Below are 17,698 nucleotides of genomic sequence, written 5' to 3'. Positions count from 1 at the left end.
GGGAGAAGATAGAGTGACACTGGGTGGAAATCAAGATTTGCTATGGGTTTGCAAAAGCCTGCATAGGAAATAATTCTCTGAGTTTCCAAGGTAGTTTATTGCATATTATCATATTTCTATTTTTAAATCACTTTCATTCATCTTGAACCTCCATATCAGTACGGCTTCATTGCTGCCCTTTTCACCCTTGTTTATAACTTCAGTTATAAACTTCAGTCCTCTCTTCACCACCTCACTGCATCCTAAGCTCTCAGCATGATAACCAATTCACTCTCTTTAAACATGCAACAAAACCAATATATTACTGGTGTGCTAATTAACTGTCAAATGTGAAAATACTTTGCATATTTCATCTCACTTAATTCTCACTGCATTTTTATTATGCAAGTTTTATTATTTCACCGGTGAGCAAACTAAGGTTTACAGAATTTAAGTGACTTGCTTAAAGTCATACAGCTAGTGAGTGGCTGAAATGCAGTTCGAACAAAATCTATCCAAATAAAAAAAAACAAAAAACATGTTCTTCACATTACATCATGCTGTATCTAGCCATGCCTTTCTTTCTTCAGAATGATTTTAACTTCTTTCACCTGCATCTCTTCACTGCTGGCCAACTCTTCCTGTCCAACTTGTGGCCCAGGGTGACTTTGAATGTGGTCCAACACACATTTGTAAACTTTCTTAAACCATTATGAGTTTTTTTTTTTGTTTTTTTTTTTAGCTCATCAGCTATAGTTAGTGATAATGTGTTTTATGTGTGGCCCAAGACAATTTTTCTTCCAATGTGGCCCAGGGAAGCCAAAAGATTGGACACCTCTGCTTTAAACTTTACTGCAAGTTTTGTCTCTTTTGTGAAACTCTTGCTCACCACCTCTACCATAGCTCTTTGCATAACACATCTTGGTACTGGCATATGTCATATTAGGGTCTTAAAAATTTATGTATCACTCCTCTTGCTCCAGTGTGGCCTCCGTGAGGGCAGGATTATTGTATTTTTTTATTTTGCTCAATATTGAAGGAACTTAAGCTGGCAGTTCTCAAAGCCAAGCGATCTCAAAATCATTTCCTGATACTATTAGGATATCACTTACTCTTTCAACTCTCATTCTCATAAGTGCACAATAAAATTTTCCTGAGGTTATATGCTCTGTGTCAGTGCAACAGATTGAATTCAGAGCAGATAGGATAATCCAGTTATCCTCTGGTAAGATAATCATTCAAGAGATGTACAAAAGTGTCAAACAATGTCATTCTTCTCACTTTTTTTAATATGGTAATTTTCTATTAAAATATATCATTTTTGTCAGCATATAATGAATTTATTGTGACTATTTTCAAACATATATATATATATATATATATATAAAACACCTTTATTTTAAAGGTGTTTTTATTTTAATGTTGAATATGATGAATATCAACAGATATACCTCACATAAGTAAAAGCTCTTTAGGGTCCTCTATAATTTTTAAAGTGTAAAGGAAGCTTGCAAACCAAACACACAGGACCACTGACTAAACTAACCTCTGGAACCCATTAAATATTTGATTGACAAAACTGAATAATCAAACTGATAAACCAATCCAGTGGGGGAGACTATAAATGTTCTAGTGAGGACTTTGGTTTTCCGTTATTTTACAAACTTATTCTAACAAACAACTATAAGTCAGGAAGATAATGAGCAAAACTCATATTGAACATACATTAATTGGAATAAAAGTAAACTTAGACTATTCATTATTTCCATTGTGTAAAATCATATATTAATTAAAATTAAATTGTAAGCAAATAGTACTCAATGCATTAGTCAACAGTTAACTAGGTATCCAGGTAGGTTATTAGCTTTTATAAAGGATATAGTGGGTCATGGGTCATGCTATTGTGGTTATATATTGTGAGATTTTTAGGGAGCAGGCTTGTGAAATTTAGAAATTTGAAATCAATTAAGCAAAATATTATACATTTGCCAATAGTGTTTTACAATGTTTTTAATGCAACTAAATCTTGAAATTTTAATAAAGTTGTGACCTAAGAAAAATAGATCTCAGCTCCAGTTATAGAAACCAACATTCTTATTGCCATGAAAATTAAATTAATTTTTAAAAAGAAGCGTGTAATATTAAATAAGATTAATGAGCCTCTTCAGTTAGAAGGAAAAATAAAATAATATTTTATGTATTTACTCTAAATTTAAGAAATTTTAAACATTATATGCTACTATTAATACATCATACTTCAACTCTTCATATATGTGTGTGCTTGTATAATATCTCAAATCCAATTATAATATAATTCAGTAGCTTAGATTTACACCTAATTTTTAAATATTTACAAATTTCTTCATTGTACAATTGCTTATTAAAGCTGGTAATTTTAAACACTTTTAAAATTTAAAATTTTACTCAGCTGATTTTTACTACCATTAAGCTATGCAACTTATGCATTTAAATCTCAGGAATACAAGAAACACTATTAATGTTTAATAAAAAGAGCTGTATATAGAATTCATAATTAACTGTTCTTTTAACTCATTTATAATTCCTACTAATTTTCAAAAAATGCTTCAGGTGATGCCTACACAATGTTTTTTGTTTTTGTTTTTGTTTTTGTTTTAGCGAGTATTCTCTATTTTTTGTAATGTGGTCTCATTTATGTCCTGACTGATAAGCTCACCCAGGGTTTATATGATTATGGACTTAGTAACTTGAAAATACTGTTTTTTCTTCACTTTAAAAGGGGATCAGGCACTAGCATATCTGCAGTTTCCTGATTCCTGTGAAAACATGTGACTTTCCTCCTTTGCAAAGGTTTCCAGTTTCCTTCTCTCCGTGTTGCCAATCCTGCCACCACCCAAGGCTGATCTGAATTCCATCAGGCCACAGTTAGTGCCAACAATCAAGCTGACCTCTCCACACTCTAGCCCTGTCTATAACATTATGGACATTATGATTATTAAAATGCCTTTTTTGATAATTATTCAGCCACTACTAGCAAGAAAATCTGAAATGTCTCTGCCTAAAGCATGGCCTCCCCTGAAGAATATGCTAGACTATCTGTGGTCACAGAAGCCCTGAGTATTCTGCATGACAGACTGTGGGAAAGTTTGAGAGTCAGACCCAGAATGAAAATCTCTGATTTTTCCAATTGTAAGAGAAAATTTACTTTTAAGACAGGCCGTACTGATAGGATAAGGAAGACAATACTGTTATCAGGAATGTTTATGCAGCAGGGGAATAATCTCTTCTCGTATATCCCTACACCAGACACACCAGGTTTTGACAAATGTTTAATGATGTAAGCAGAGAACAGAGGTCCCACTGCCTAACTAAACTCCCTGTAATATATTAACATATTATATATTAATGTTTAATGTGTCTCTCCTACCTATCAAGGATGTGTTCTGTTGTTTTTCTGAACATCTATTGTTTTTTCCACCACGAGATCCACCCTGCTTGGACAAAACTTCACTTGTCCAAACTCTCACCCACCACTCTCCATCTCTCACCCACCTCCCTCCCACCACACTGCCTTAGGATGTTTTGACTTCCCTTTCCACAACTTTTTTTATTCTTTTCTGCAGCAACTCTCTTTTGCTGCCATTCTTTTATACACGTCCTATCCAGTCTGTGAAAAGCAGTCTCTCTTGTGAGTAACATTTACTCCTCTTAGATCTTTGCTTTTAATCCCCAACCACCTCGGTATTTAGGGCCTTATCTTTTTTTTTTTTTTTTTTTTTTATTGCAGGGTCCCCCTCTGTTGCCCAGGCTGGAGTGCAGTGGCGCAATCTTCGCTCACTGCAACCTCCCCCTCCTGTATTCCAGCATTTCTCTCCTGCCTCAGCCTCCCGAATAGCTGAGATTACAGGTGCCCACCACAACGCTCGGCTAATTTTTTTGTGCTTTTAGTAGAAACGGATATCACCATGTTGGGCAGACTGTTCTCGAACTGCTGACCTCAGGTGATCTGCCCGCCTCGGCCTCCCAAAGTGCTGGGATTACAGGCATGAGCCACTGCGCACAGCCTTACCCCTTATTCCTTTAACCCAGCTAAAGAACTCTTTCCTTGAGGATATGAATCATATTACAGTTCCTATCTGTATGAACTGTACAGTTGCACGTGCTCTCTATGCTTATTTTACTAAGTCCCACAGCCTTGTGTATCAATCTCTTAATATCTGACTTCTGCCATGATCATACATTTTTCCGAGAACGGAAACTAGAAGAAGCAGACCAGAGTGGTCACACCGACAGTGTTTTCCATGCGATTCATATTGTTACATCGTTGTGACAGATAATTCCTATCGTTTTGGGTAAACAAACTTATTACAAACTTTTTATCCTCAATGCACTTAATAATAATCACAAACTGTCTCTCCATCTACTTATTTTTATAAATCATAGGGATCATTTTCCCTTTGTTATTGTTACCAAGTGAAAATCTAACTCATATCGTTGTCCATACCAAATTCCTACCAAATGCCTCATGAGGATGAGGGATGATTTTACTATCCTGGTGTCTACTTTTCAAATACATAAAATTTATATTTCCTTCACCCAGAAATTGCAATTCTCTACTCTATCATTCTTTTATTTCATTTCTTAATTGTCACATAATAATTTATAGGGTACCTAGCGATGATTCAATGCATATAGTATATAGTATTCCCATCAGAGTAATTAGCATATGTCCATCATCTCAAACATTTATCATTTCTTTGTGTGGGGAGCATTCAATGTCCTCCTTCTAGCTATGTGAAACCATATAATATAATATTGCTATCTGTAGTCATTCTGCAGTGGTAGAGAACACTAGAACCTATTTCTTTCCTCCTATCTAGCTAAAATTTTGCGTCCTTTAGCAATGTTTTTCCTCTCCACTCCTCTGCCTACCCTTCCCAACCTCTAGTATTCTCTGTTCTACTTTTAATTCCATGATATCAACATTTTTTAGCTTCTACATGTGAGTGAGAGCATGCGGTGTTTAACTTTCTATTCCTGGTTTACTTGACACTTAAGATTCCAGCTTTATTTTTTTGAGTTACCCTTCTATGTTGTTTTGGTTATTTATAAACTCTGCTATTTATAAAATCATTTTGTGTTGCTTATTACATCTTGATAAATTATCAGTGTTTTTCTGTGTTTTGTGTGTATATATTTACTTTTTATAGTTTCTCATAAGTATACTTTTCATTACTTTTAATCTCTCCCAGTGCAGTGCTAATTTATTATCCCATAATAATCTACCCTTCTGGAAGCCAAAGGAAGAATTTTCTGTACGTAAAAGTCTTAGTATATTAGCAAGTCATATGCAAAAAAAAAAAAAAAAAAATGTATTTCATGCTAGATGCAAGATCTGGCCACAAATTAAGAGCATGTGGATTCTCCTCCTTTTTGGTTTTTGGCTTATGAGATTCCCACATTTGCTTCTTCCAAAGACAAAATTCTGATCCCAAAATAATCACTGAGGAATATTTAAATGTACAAAAAATATAGGTTTAATTTTTTCAATTTTATTTTACTGAAATACAGAGGTTTCAACTTTGAAGGGGGATGCAAACTTTAAAATATTACTTGTAATATCAATTAATGTTTTAAGTTAAATACAAAATTATAGAAATTTATAGGATCACAAGCAATGGTGCAAAAAGTATATGTTCAATAATATCAGTTTAAAATTAAGTTTGCTACTTTGAGTTGCTTCTTTTAAATCAGAGGGCCTACATGCTACATATGCCTTCAGAATTCTTTGATGTTAATCTCTTATGATAACCAATTAGTTTCCAAATTTCTCAACTCAAGGGCTGACTAATACTATTGCCTAAGCATTAGGTGGGTCATGTTATTTTAACTAGATATGATGGCTAATCGTAACAGGGTGTCAAAGACCAGAGGAGTTGAAAACTGGGAAATTTGGAGACACCCTGTCTAAACAGGATTAAGGCTAAACAAAAGGATTATTGTTTTCCAAACCCCAGTGATACTTGTGATAGCTGCTTTCTCAACCATTGGGATTAAAGGTTAGATTTACATTTAGAAACAAGAATGCAAGCATGTATTCATGAATAGCCCTGTCTTTAGAGAAAAATTCTTCAATGTCCTAGCCCTTCTGTGTCTAAGACACTAAGAAAGATATTTGTGTAGGAAGTTACACACAGGAAAATTCTCTCCTACATTTCATTTTTTTACATTACTTCTTTTCTTCATAAAATATACATCTATTTTTGCAAGTTTATCTTCACTGTGTATTAAAGCTTTTCTAAATAAACAGTTTAAGAGATACATTTTTATATACTATTTGCATTTAAATATAAACATACAAAGTTAATTATTTCTTTTAAAATAAATTCTAAGAGAAAAAATTGTATCAGTGTTTGTTTCGCAGTGGCATTATTGCATAGGTTATTAAAACAACTAATCTTTATTAAAATTCAAATAATTTACTGCCATCAACTCTTCAGTATACATTTTACTTCATTTTTATAAAATTCTGTGTATTTATACTTCTTGAAAATATAGATAGTTCAGATTAAACCATGTGTACAAAAATATAATTAAAACAGGAACATTTTTAAAACTTTTATTAGTTTGACTTCCTCCAGTATACATAGATTCTGTTAAATTTATTTATTTTTATTAAGTTAATAAGTTGAAGTTGTTTTCACATCAAAATTACCTATCCTTAGAAGGAGGTCAAAAGCAAGGTGCATTGTAAGACAGTTACATAACAGCTGGGTAGAGACAGAATGAGATGATAATCCTACTGTATGTTAGAAAGAAAATACGTATCTATTTGGTATTAGGGTCATCTTACGTTTTTTCTGTTGTAAAAAAAAAGTTATGCCCATATATGAAGGTCCTGCCTAGTTAAAAAATGAGGATAGGATGGTGGTTCATTTTCTAGCAGTCAACTGGGTCCCTGGATTTGGAGAATTACAGTTGTAAGACTGTTCACATTGACACATTTCAAAATACTAATTTGTTTAGATTGTCTTTGAAATTTATATAGTTTTTTTTTTTCTTTTTTAAAGAAAGCAAACAAGCTCAGGGTTTTTGGAAATTGCTTTATTGGCGAGGTCTATGGATGGACACCATTGTGTAGGGGCTGCTGATTTTCCCTTTACATATTTCCCCATCTCCCTTCCCCAGGTGTTGCTGCCATCACTACCTTTCCCTTCCTCCCCTTTCCTCATGGCAAGACGCATGGAAGAAGAGTGCTGTTAAGGCCTCTCCATTAATCAACAGGTATGGTGGTTGTCATGAAACAGTGTAGCTGCCCCTCTTCTGCATTCTCCATTAATAGTCTGTCTCTTACACTTACAAGATGTACTCATCCACTACACAGAGCCTTCCATATGGAAAAATTGTTCAACTTGAGTTTGTATATTTCACCATGTAATGCATTACCTAAATCCCTACACAGTGGTAGATTTTTCTAAATGTATAGAGTTTAGAAGAATTAATGATATTATTCTCAGGGAAAGTTGCTATGCAGTTTCCTAAACAAAATGTCTATAAAATAAATGGACCTTGTATGTATGAATATGCCACTTTCAACATTCCACAAATAATCGTTACATAACATATCTTTGAAAGTATAAAACAGGAATATTTCTGTGAATTTTATTTCAAAATTTAATAGCATTTGCATCTTCAAAAGCATTGCACAAAATTTTATGCACATAATTATAATACTCATCTGGTTATAGAAAATTAGGTATAAGCTAGTTCAAATAAATCTAAATACCCTACAAAGCTTTGCCATTCAGATGTGAAAGCTGAATGCATGCTAATTACTTTCTGCAACTTTCTTTTGTCAACTCAGCTGGTGGCATTTGAGGGAGACAGAGGGGACTGTTTGTTCAGTCCAAGATATCCTTCATTCAGGGTGCTATATTTTGAAAGGAGCTAGGCCCTCAGGGCTCAAACTCCAGCAGAGTCATAACCTATAAAACATGAATACTCAGTCATCACCAGGAAGCACCTGCCTTCTTGATTTATTTTTTAACTAGTGAAACGAGTCCTCCCAGCTCCTGCAGGGGCTTGTTTTGATGTATCAGGCTTTGCATTACAGTCTTGTGACTCTCTCAGGTTCTTTGAGACACATGACTAAAATGCTACCTTTGGGCTAGGAAGATTCTTGGCAGATGATTTGGAAAAATAGTGTGTGTATGGGTGTGCACGGGTACAGCAGCATTATTTGTAGTATTCTTTAAAACTGTAGCATAATTAAGACTTGTCTGTGTACACAAACAAAGCAAATCATTTCAATTTACATACATGTTCACTGAAAGTTAAAAGATCATATTCCATTTTTTCCACTGTATTTGAATGCATTGGAATACTGGAGAAATTGAAAAGGGAATGGGTGTTAGTCTGGACCATTAATCTTCAGTTAGAAATGTATGGCTTTCTGTTAGATAAAGCTCTGATCATTAAGTATCTTTCATGATCTCACTTCTACTCACATTTCTTGCCTTTATATTATGTTTTAACCTTGAGTGCACACTGCACTTTGTGCTCTGCATCTTTCCCAGAGGGTGCAATCTTTCATGTCCACAGGACTTAACACGGTTAGGTCTCTCCATCTGGAAGGCACTTGACTCGTGGCTGTTTGGAAAATTCACACACAAAAAATAATAACAGCAACCATGTACTGAGGATTTATTGTGTGTGGGCACAATGTTAATGAGTTTCACTTCCATTTTCTTAATTCATCCACACAAAGAAACAATGAGTTAGAAATTATTATTCATTTTATGTAATAGGCAAGAAAACTGAGAGGTGGCAAAGTCGAGAGGGGCCAAGATCACTCAGGATTGACTCAAGTGGGACATGCCTTATACAACTTCTCCTCATTTCTCCCCAGGAAAGCAGTACTCTCGTTCATGCTCAACTCTTGAGTTACTAGAGGGCAATGACTCCACCTTATCTTTTATGAGCTCTTCGATGTCCACAGTACGTGTTACTCACTAAATGTTGATTAAATGAATGAATGTTTACAAAACAGCCTTTTTTCTTCTTCTCCTAAACATGGGCCCTTCCCCTCACCCATACTTCTCTCTATTCTGTTTTTATTCCCTACTTAGCTTGTTGTTCTCGGCCATTATTAGCTTCATAGGTTACTCAATATATTTTCTATAAGAAATAATTCACATTTTCCCGCAGATTTAGGACCTGTAACTATAAACTGAATCAATATAAAATAATTGCATCCCCAGAAAAAGAAATTGATAATTCAAATCCTGTAACATTTATCAAATCTAATGGCAGGAAAGGAAGCGCAGAAACACTTATAACTCACACAGAAAGAAGAAAATTTAACCAAAGTTTTGTAAAGATTTGAGGAAAGGAAATTATGAAAAGTATACATGAGATTATAGGAAAATAAAGGGGCTAGGCTTGAATGGGAAAACAGTTGTATCAGTTTACCACAAAAGGAAAACAGTGGATAAGTAAAAAAACAGATAGGAAAAGAGGCCAAATTAAGGAGAAAAGAAAAAAAATCTTTGAGAAAAAAGAAGCAAAACAATTTTGGAAAAGTGAATTAAAGAGGTAATGAAGGAAACATGTCATTAAAAACCACAGACACTGAAAGGACTTTAAAAGAATATGAAATAAAATTGGGAGGGAAAAAAATCAATGCAGGTAGAGAAAAAGAAGTTTATTTATGTGTTTGTGTTTCCTTATTCTTAGAAAACCCTTTGATGTAAAATGACTAGAAAGAAAAAGTGTAAGTTAAGATGCATTGATTTGTGCACACAGTATGTTTTTAGGACTTTTTCTGTGACAACAGTTTTTTTGAGACCAAGATACGGGTTTAAGCATTAATTTGGAGCTATGCATTTAGAACTAAAATAGTTGTGCCTAGAGAATACGGTTGAGACAGGGCTTGCTGGGAAATTAGGATTCAAGTCCAAATACTCCTCTCCACCACATTCTCTACCAAGATACTCATAACACTAATTAATCTGTTAGTTTTTACACATAAAAATATCATCTTACATCTATTTTTCTTTATGTAGAGTGCCTAAAGCATAGAATAAATGTTTGCTGAATTAGTCATGAAATGTTAAGAGTGGGTAGAGATTAATGGTCAACAAATCCTGTCTTAGATTGTGCATGCATGCATCCCTTAACACCATTTATAAGACTTGCTTATCTCCACTTGAATAATTCTAGGGACACAAAGTCTAGAGGTTGCTCCTATTTTGGGACATCTTTAATTTTCCAGCTTTTTCTAGCATCCTGTAACTTGAATCCAGTTATCCCAGTTTTCCCATTTGGAAGCACAAAATAATTTCTATTTTTTAAAAAATGAAAAAATAGACAGACAGACACTATGTCATAATGTCTAGATATCTAATGTCTCTCTATTTTCTTTTTTGGTTTATAGCCCCAGTCTTTCTAATTTTTCTATGTTACTTGATTGCAACTCTTTTTAGTATTCTGGTTATTTTCATTTTCTCATTTGGTGAAAAATGGTCTTGCCTAAAACAAGAAATTCAGCATGTGCTTCCACAGTTTATGTTGTTATATTTAGTCAGCTTGAAGAAACTAGCAATTTCATTTGAACACCTTCAAAGAAAAAAAAAAGAAGAGGTACAGTTTAAAGCTGTATATGGCTTTGACATTAATTTGTTAAAGGTATGGTTTGTACAGGATACAGTATATAAATAAACACGAGTATATATAAAACAATTAATTTTAAAAATAGCATTTGAAGAAAGATTTTCAGTCTTTACTTTTCACTTTGTAATTTAATACATATTTCAGTTTGTGTTAGGTGCCTGAGGTGAATCTTTGTCTAAGAAGTCCATTCATCATTCTAACAAATTTCACACTACAAAATATAATGTCCTTAAGTGGATAATAACATCAGTGGCAGTAAAAGACAAGCAAAACAAAACAAAACAAAAATTATTTTTCCTTGCAAATAATTGACTTGATTGACTGATAATATGGTCTCACATATAACAATGTATTGTTACATGGAGGGCAAAATAAGATTAAAAGATGTGTAAAGCAAGAGCTGTCAGATCTGTGCTTTCCCTAATAGAATTTATTGCAAAGTAAATTCTTCATTTATGGGAACTCTTACAAATGCCAAATTGCTGTCAATATCCCTTGGTGCGGCCTATTTATGAGTAGATTATGGCACACTCTGCAAGGGCCTGCACATCTGATTTTCAGTGAGTGTCTATGCAGAATATATGGCTTTTTCCAGAACTAGGAAATTTAATTAATTTTCTGGCAGAGAACACTTTTTATGCCACATCCTTTTTTGCTGACCCTACCCAAGACTTCCATTTTCAAATGTGCTTCATATATTATGAACCTATATAATCTTAATGAAAGTCTTCCATATGGTAATTATATTGTTTGACTTTGTACAGTATTCTCAAGAGCTCCAGTGCTGACATAAATTTTTTCTCTATGGTACTGAACGTTTCTTTGTACATTGTATGAATATATGCACCTCCCTCTGCTTTTTGACATTCAGTTCCCAAAGCAATACCCTTTAGGTATTTGATTATCTATATGATTCTTAGGCCATATTCTTAAAACAACAGGAAACCTGTATCTGCTTTGCTATCACTGCTATTGAAGGGGTATGCCATGTGCAACATGACCATTTAGATACTTTTTACTCTGTCTTTTAGTATCATAGAAAGATGGGAGTGAAAAGCAGGACCTAGGGATTAATCACTTAACCTCTCAAGACCTCATTAATATCATTAAAACGAGGGATTTGGACTAACTCATTTTTAAAGTGAATTCCAACTTTCTACAGAATATGGAAGACTAGGAATTTTATAAATTGAGATTCTGTTCTAGGTTTGCCAAGAAACTATATTTAACTTCCCTGGAGCATGGTTTCCTCAGCTGCAAAATAAGGAGACTGAGCTAAATCACGGATGTAATCTTTAGTGATAACATGTGTTGACTTATTTTTCTTTCTGAAGCTATCTCTTGAGAAGGATTCTGAGAGGTTGCTTTGACTGAGTGGCATGGAGTGCTGTGATCATGTGATCCATTACCTCTGTGTCACAAACTTGCATCATAAATTCTGAGAATGTTTCTCATTCAAAAAGAAAAATTTTGATGATTATTGTAATTTTTAAATTTCTATGTTTGTTCTTGTTTGAGGTATATACAGATGATTCTTGTGCTTAAAAATATGTGAATCCAGGAAACTGTTTGGTGCTCTTAAGGAAGACAGGTTGAGGAGGGGACAGCCACTCTAGATACGTGAAATACTTTAACTCAGAAGAGAGATGAGGGATTCAACTCATAGTTTGTGATTCCTAGCAGCAGACTGAAAGCCAGTTGGATAACATGAGGAAAAATCTGACTCCACATAAGGATAAAATGTTATTACTATAGAAAATGCTCAATAAAGGTTAATACATAGAATAGTCTATGTTGTGAAATCTGCATCGTTAAAGATGTTAAAATTTAGATTGCTTGACAATTTCTCAAGGCCACTATTTTTATTTTATTTATTTATTTATTTATTTATTTATTGAGACAAAGTCTCAGTCTCTGTCACCCAGGCTGGAGTGCAGTGGGCAGTGGTGCAATCTCAACTCACTGCAACCTCTGCCTCCCGGGTTCAATGGATTCTCCTGCCTCAGCTTCTCGAGTAGCTGGGATTGCAGGTGCACACCACCATACCCGGCTAATTTTTATATTTTTAGTGGAAAAGGGGTTTCATCATGTTGACCAGGCTGGTCTCAAACTCCTATCTCAAGTGATCCTCCCACGCCGGCCTCTGGAAGTCCTGGGATTACAGGCATAAGCTACCGTGCTCGGCCAAGGCCATTGTTAAAGGACCTCATAAGATAGCAAGTTAGATAAAATGAGTTCCAATGCTAATAGTCTATAGTTCCATAATAACTGTCAGACATAATAATATCAATAATTTTGTACTTGGCTTTGGTGATAAAATTATCAAAGATTTTATTGGAATTGATGTTTTAGAATTTTGACATAAGTCATCTACTTGTTAGCCAATGCTGTAGTGTTCTAGTAAAGTGCTTTATCTTGTCAAAGATGCCTTTTTGAAGGAAAAGTTACTAATTCTCATTTGTGGAATTCACTTTTTCTGTTTTCTATAGACTACACTCTGTATCTTCATTTTGAATGTTACTTCTTTATTGAAGTATAACTGACTATAATAAAAGTTAAAGATCATAATTTATTTTCAACTTATTAAGATATAGAACATAAAGCATTCACATAGAATCATAAAGTATTTTACCTGGAAGGGATTATGAAAATTTCATTTTGAAATCTCATTGTCTTTTTCAAGGTCACTTAGTTAGTGAGACACTTGTGATCCAGATTTTCTGAATCTCAGTTCAGAGTAATCAAATTTACGGTAGTAGTAGCTTGCTGAAAAGTACAGATCTCGGTGAGTTGAGGCTTTCTTTTGCTTTCTTGGATCCACTACTTGTCTTGAATCAGCGGGATGAAACAGGAAAACAAACAAACAATTTTGTATAGAAGAAACAGAAAAACACTAGGTAGCATAGCCTGCTGAGTTCCTGGAGGAACATGGAGGCTGGCATCCCTTTGTGAAGCTTGACATTACAAATATTCTTTGTAATCTACTAACACCTCTTGCCAGAAGTAAAAACAGTAAAAACAAATACATATTCCAATTTAAAATCAGGACCTGCGTAATATGAGCTTATCACTACCGTCTTATGGCTCTGGTCACCAGAGTTTAGCACCACTAGAGTTTATAACAAATGAAACAGAGTAAATTACCAAAGATGTCCAATCATAAACGTTAACCAGACTCAACTATCATTATTTAAGCTTGCCTGTCCACTCTAATCAGGATAACAGACATCAATTAAATAAAAATAATTGTAAACACAAGCACATTAGCTGATTGTAATGGAATATTCATTATTTGACAGGGGAAATTACACCAGTAGGATATATTGCTCAGGATTTTACTTCTTTGTGGTCTTAGCTGAGTATAACAGCAACATAAGCCCGTGTGTTCAAGTAATGAAGAAAATGCAGGAAAATATTTTAAAAACAACCAGGAAATGTGGATCTAATTTTGAAATTGTGACACTTTCGTGAGGATAAGCTTGGCCGAAATGCAAAAGTTTTACTGATCTCTCTGTATATTTATAATAGGAACAAAAATTGGCATTGAGTGGGGCGATAGTTTTAAAAGATGTTTTGGATAATTTATTTTAAAGATTTGTTCCCCAATAAGGTACCATATTATCAATACTTTTCTTCTTATTTCTGAACGAGTTCTCAAAAGGACACTGCATATTGTATGTCTTTAAATATATGAAATAGGCTTTACATTGTACAGGTCTTTTAGTATATATCCATAAGAAATTTTCTTCCAGGGGACTGAAGTTCTAATTTTATCATGGAAATCAATGGAAAAGTTACTTTCGCCTAACGCATTAATTTGCTTTACTGCTAACTCTGCTGGATCATATTGTTAGTAGATAATTTCCAAATATTTTTGGCCTCAGTATGAGTGAGACAAGAGGCACTATTCAAAGCATTTGAATATGTTTTATGACACTTGAACTTAAGAAAATTGTCATTATGCTTCAAAGACCGAAAATATCTGCTAAACTGTGATAGATAGGGGTATTTATAGAAGAGAGGAAAGAGTGGAAAAGATAGATCAAAACCAGGCAGAACAAACTATATATACATGGAAAGAATCAGTGAGGAAGGAGGTTACAGTTTTTTAAAAAATACTCTTAACTTTTAGTTAATTAGCCAGATAGTTTGCTGGTGGAATGGAAACACAATAAATTAAGTGTACTGAAGGTGGAAAGACACCAAGGGCCCAACTGTAATGTCTCATATAGTTAACTGGGCAGATAAGCTCTTCTTTATATTTCCAGAATATATTTCGTGGATATGTGAGTGGCATGTCATCATAGCATTATATCAAATACTTATCAAGGAAACATAATCTATTCTGGTCATTGATGTTGCCTTAAAGGTGTTATAAGGATATTATAATAGCAAAAGAAATATGTTCGTGTATATTTAAATGACAATAACTTATGGAGATTCAAATAATAACTATAGAAAATAAAATATGTTTCAACTAATAAAATTATTAACAGTCCACTTTTAGTTTTTAGAGTAACAGTATCATAAGAAAGAAATCTTAATGTATTTTTGGCAAAACATTTTAAAGTTTTAATAACATTTTAACAAAATAAATTAATTTAATCTGGAAATTGAAGTAGTTTGCAACTGAAATAAATGATTATGGGACATAAGGTAGCTTTTTGTTTCTTTTTAAGAATTTTGATATTTATCTAAATTAACCAAGAAAAGGTAAACAAGTCATTTCATAAATAAACTATTGCTATTATTGAAATAGTGACCAGAAGAGACTAAATCAAATTATCTTATTATCAATTTAAGATTAAATCTTTAAGAAAATAAAAAGTATTATGAACAAATAAAGCATAAAAGCATCTCACTTAGTAGATAATAACATACGTTTTAAGCATAGGTATATTTGCTAGCCCTTTGGTAGGGGTGGAGGAGCCAGATTATCTTTTCAATAGTGTGAGGCTCCAAGGACCAGATTAGCAAAATTAGATGGTTCTGAAAGTTTAAGAAACTGTTGAATCATCTACAACTTGGTAGAGAAATCACTAGATTTTCCAAAGATGTTATAATTCAAGTGTGCCAGTGATGCTTTAATATATGTTTGCTTTTACCTGCAATCGTATTTATGAGATTCACTAATGAGAATGACTGTTTTTGAAATTTGCTCATAAATTGAGAGGCACTAAGAGGAACATTTTAGCAACTGGAAAGTCTTTTTTTAAGCCAAAGATTTATTGTAAATAACTGCAAAATTTCAGAGTGGTTTGCTCTAAGGAAATGTGTGATTTACACAGTACCATTAGCAATTAAAGTTATGAACTATTTTCCGGGGTCTCACAAAGTCCAAATATCGGATATATATATTATCTTGTCTTGTTGGATAAATTATATCTTTTTAGAAAAAAAGTGCAACTAAAAAGTATAACTTCTTATCACTGAGCATTCTGGAAAAAGTAAAACATGAACTATTATTATTACATGTTATAGATTTTACTTTGACATGACTATAGTTTGTACAAAAGTGTGTTTCCTGCAGTTGCATGAATATATTAATAAGTAAAATGTATAGACTGGTTTTTTTTTTTTTTTTTTTTTTTTTTTTGGGACAGAGTCTTGCTCTGTCGCCCAGGCTGGAGTGCACTGGCCGGATCTCAGCTCACTGCAAGCTCTGCCTCCCAGGTTTACGCCATTCTCCTGCCTCAGCCTCCCGTGTAGCTGGGACTACAGGCGCCCGCCACCTCGCCCGGCTAGTTTTTTGTATTTTTTAGTGGAGACGGGGTTTCACCGTGTTAGCCAGGATGGTCTCGATCTCCTGACCTCGTGATCCGCCCGTCTCGGCCTCCCAAAGTGCTGGGATTACAGGCTTGAGCCACCGCGCCCGGCCAGACTGTTTTTTCCTTCCAGAATCCTGATGGCTTTAAATCAGTTTTAAAGTGCCATGTTAGTCCCTATGACGATGGCATCTAAGGATTTAGTTTATGAAATAAAGTAATAAAACTTAGATACTTAAACTACAAATGAAGTTGCCTTTTATCTTAGCTTGCATTACTATAAATGTGTGCCTTCATCTATTTTGGTAGGTAGTTGTTATTTATTTGTTTCTTCCACTTTGAATTAATAACTGAGAGCTTCCAATTTATTTAGCACAAGTCCTAAATGAAAGAGGATATATACTTAATCAATGAGTAAGCGTCTGGGATGGCCAAGCGCTTACACTGGATTGCCATTTATTAAATTTTGATAGTCTAACCACTCTGTATTCTATTTTCTCACCTGTGAAATTGTAACATAGTAACATATGTTAGGTTCCCAATAGTTCATGCAGAAATTATACAGATAGTTAGAAAAAGAGGGAAGGAGGGAAGGAAGGAAGGAAGGAAGGAAGGAAGGAAGGAAGGAAGGAAGGAAGGGAGGGAGGGAGGGAGGGAGGGAGGGAGGGAGGGAGGGAGGGAGGGAGGGAGGGAGGAAGAAAGAAATATTTCCTACTGATTTATAAAAGAATCAGTCCCCCAATGCAATTTGGAGATGCTACATCCAAGTAGGAAGCATGGATAATGGATGCAATAGAATATTTTGCCATTAAAATAGGATTCTCTCTATAGGTAGGCTTCGAGAAATGCTTTTGGGAATGAATTCAAAAATGAGAATTGGCTGTGGCTGGGTCATGTAAGGAAGCACTGCGATGCAGACATACCAGTAAACCAGATAGTTTATGAATGAGCAAAATGCTATCCTGTTTTGTCACTTCCTTCTGCTTATTGAGGGTGGAACTCCTTTGGCATAGCCATGTTTTTAGAATAATCATCTAGAGAACTCTTACACAATAGTCACAATGGTCATGGGAAAGATCTGGGGAAGAAATTATAGGACATGTTTTATGCTGTTAGAGGAACAATCACAGTGTAAATATCAGATTAAAAATTAAGTGAGAGCTATTAATTCTAAAATGTTAGTTAACCAAAATATTATTTATCTTCGTTTGAGTCTTATTTTCTGTTTCAGGATTTTCCTGGGTATTACAGATGCAAATCAATTCTGGCTGTTAGAAGGCCTTTTCCATTTCTCATGTGAACCT

The 17,698-nt window shown here is 34.2% G+C and overlaps 1 protein-coding gene across 14 annotated transcripts in view; it reads left to right on the top strand.

Annotated features, from left to right (window-relative positions):
* LOC105487786 (protocadherin 7) overlaps positions 1-17,698 on the top strand; it is a 427,259-nt gene that overhangs the window by 220,735 nt on the left and 188,826 nt on the right. Inside the window, exons 4-5 of one of the 14 annotated variants that reach the window (XM_011751416.3) lie at positions 7,147-7,242; positions 8,867-17,007. The exons of 12 other annotated variants lie outside the window; for them this stretch is intronic. In XM_011751416.3, the coding sequence (XP_011749718.1) occupies positions 7,147-7,235 (89 nt within the window). In that variant the 3' untranslated portion in view covers positions 7,236-7,242; positions 8,867-17,007. Of the gene's footprint in view, positions 1-7,146; positions 7,243-8,866; positions 17,008-17,698 lie in introns of those variants that run through there. One more of the 14 variants, XM_011751414.3, reaches the window with a different exon arrangement.

Source organism: Macaca nemestrina, chromosome 3 (genome assembly GCF_043159975.1).
Source record: "Macaca nemestrina isolate mMacNem1 chromosome 3, mMacNem.hap1, whole genome shotgun sequence".
In the NCBI taxonomy this organism is placed as follows: domain Eukaryota; kingdom Metazoa; phylum Chordata; class Mammalia; order Primates; family Cercopithecidae; genus Macaca; species Macaca nemestrina.
This window is presented reverse-complemented; position numbering and strand designations above follow the sequence as displayed.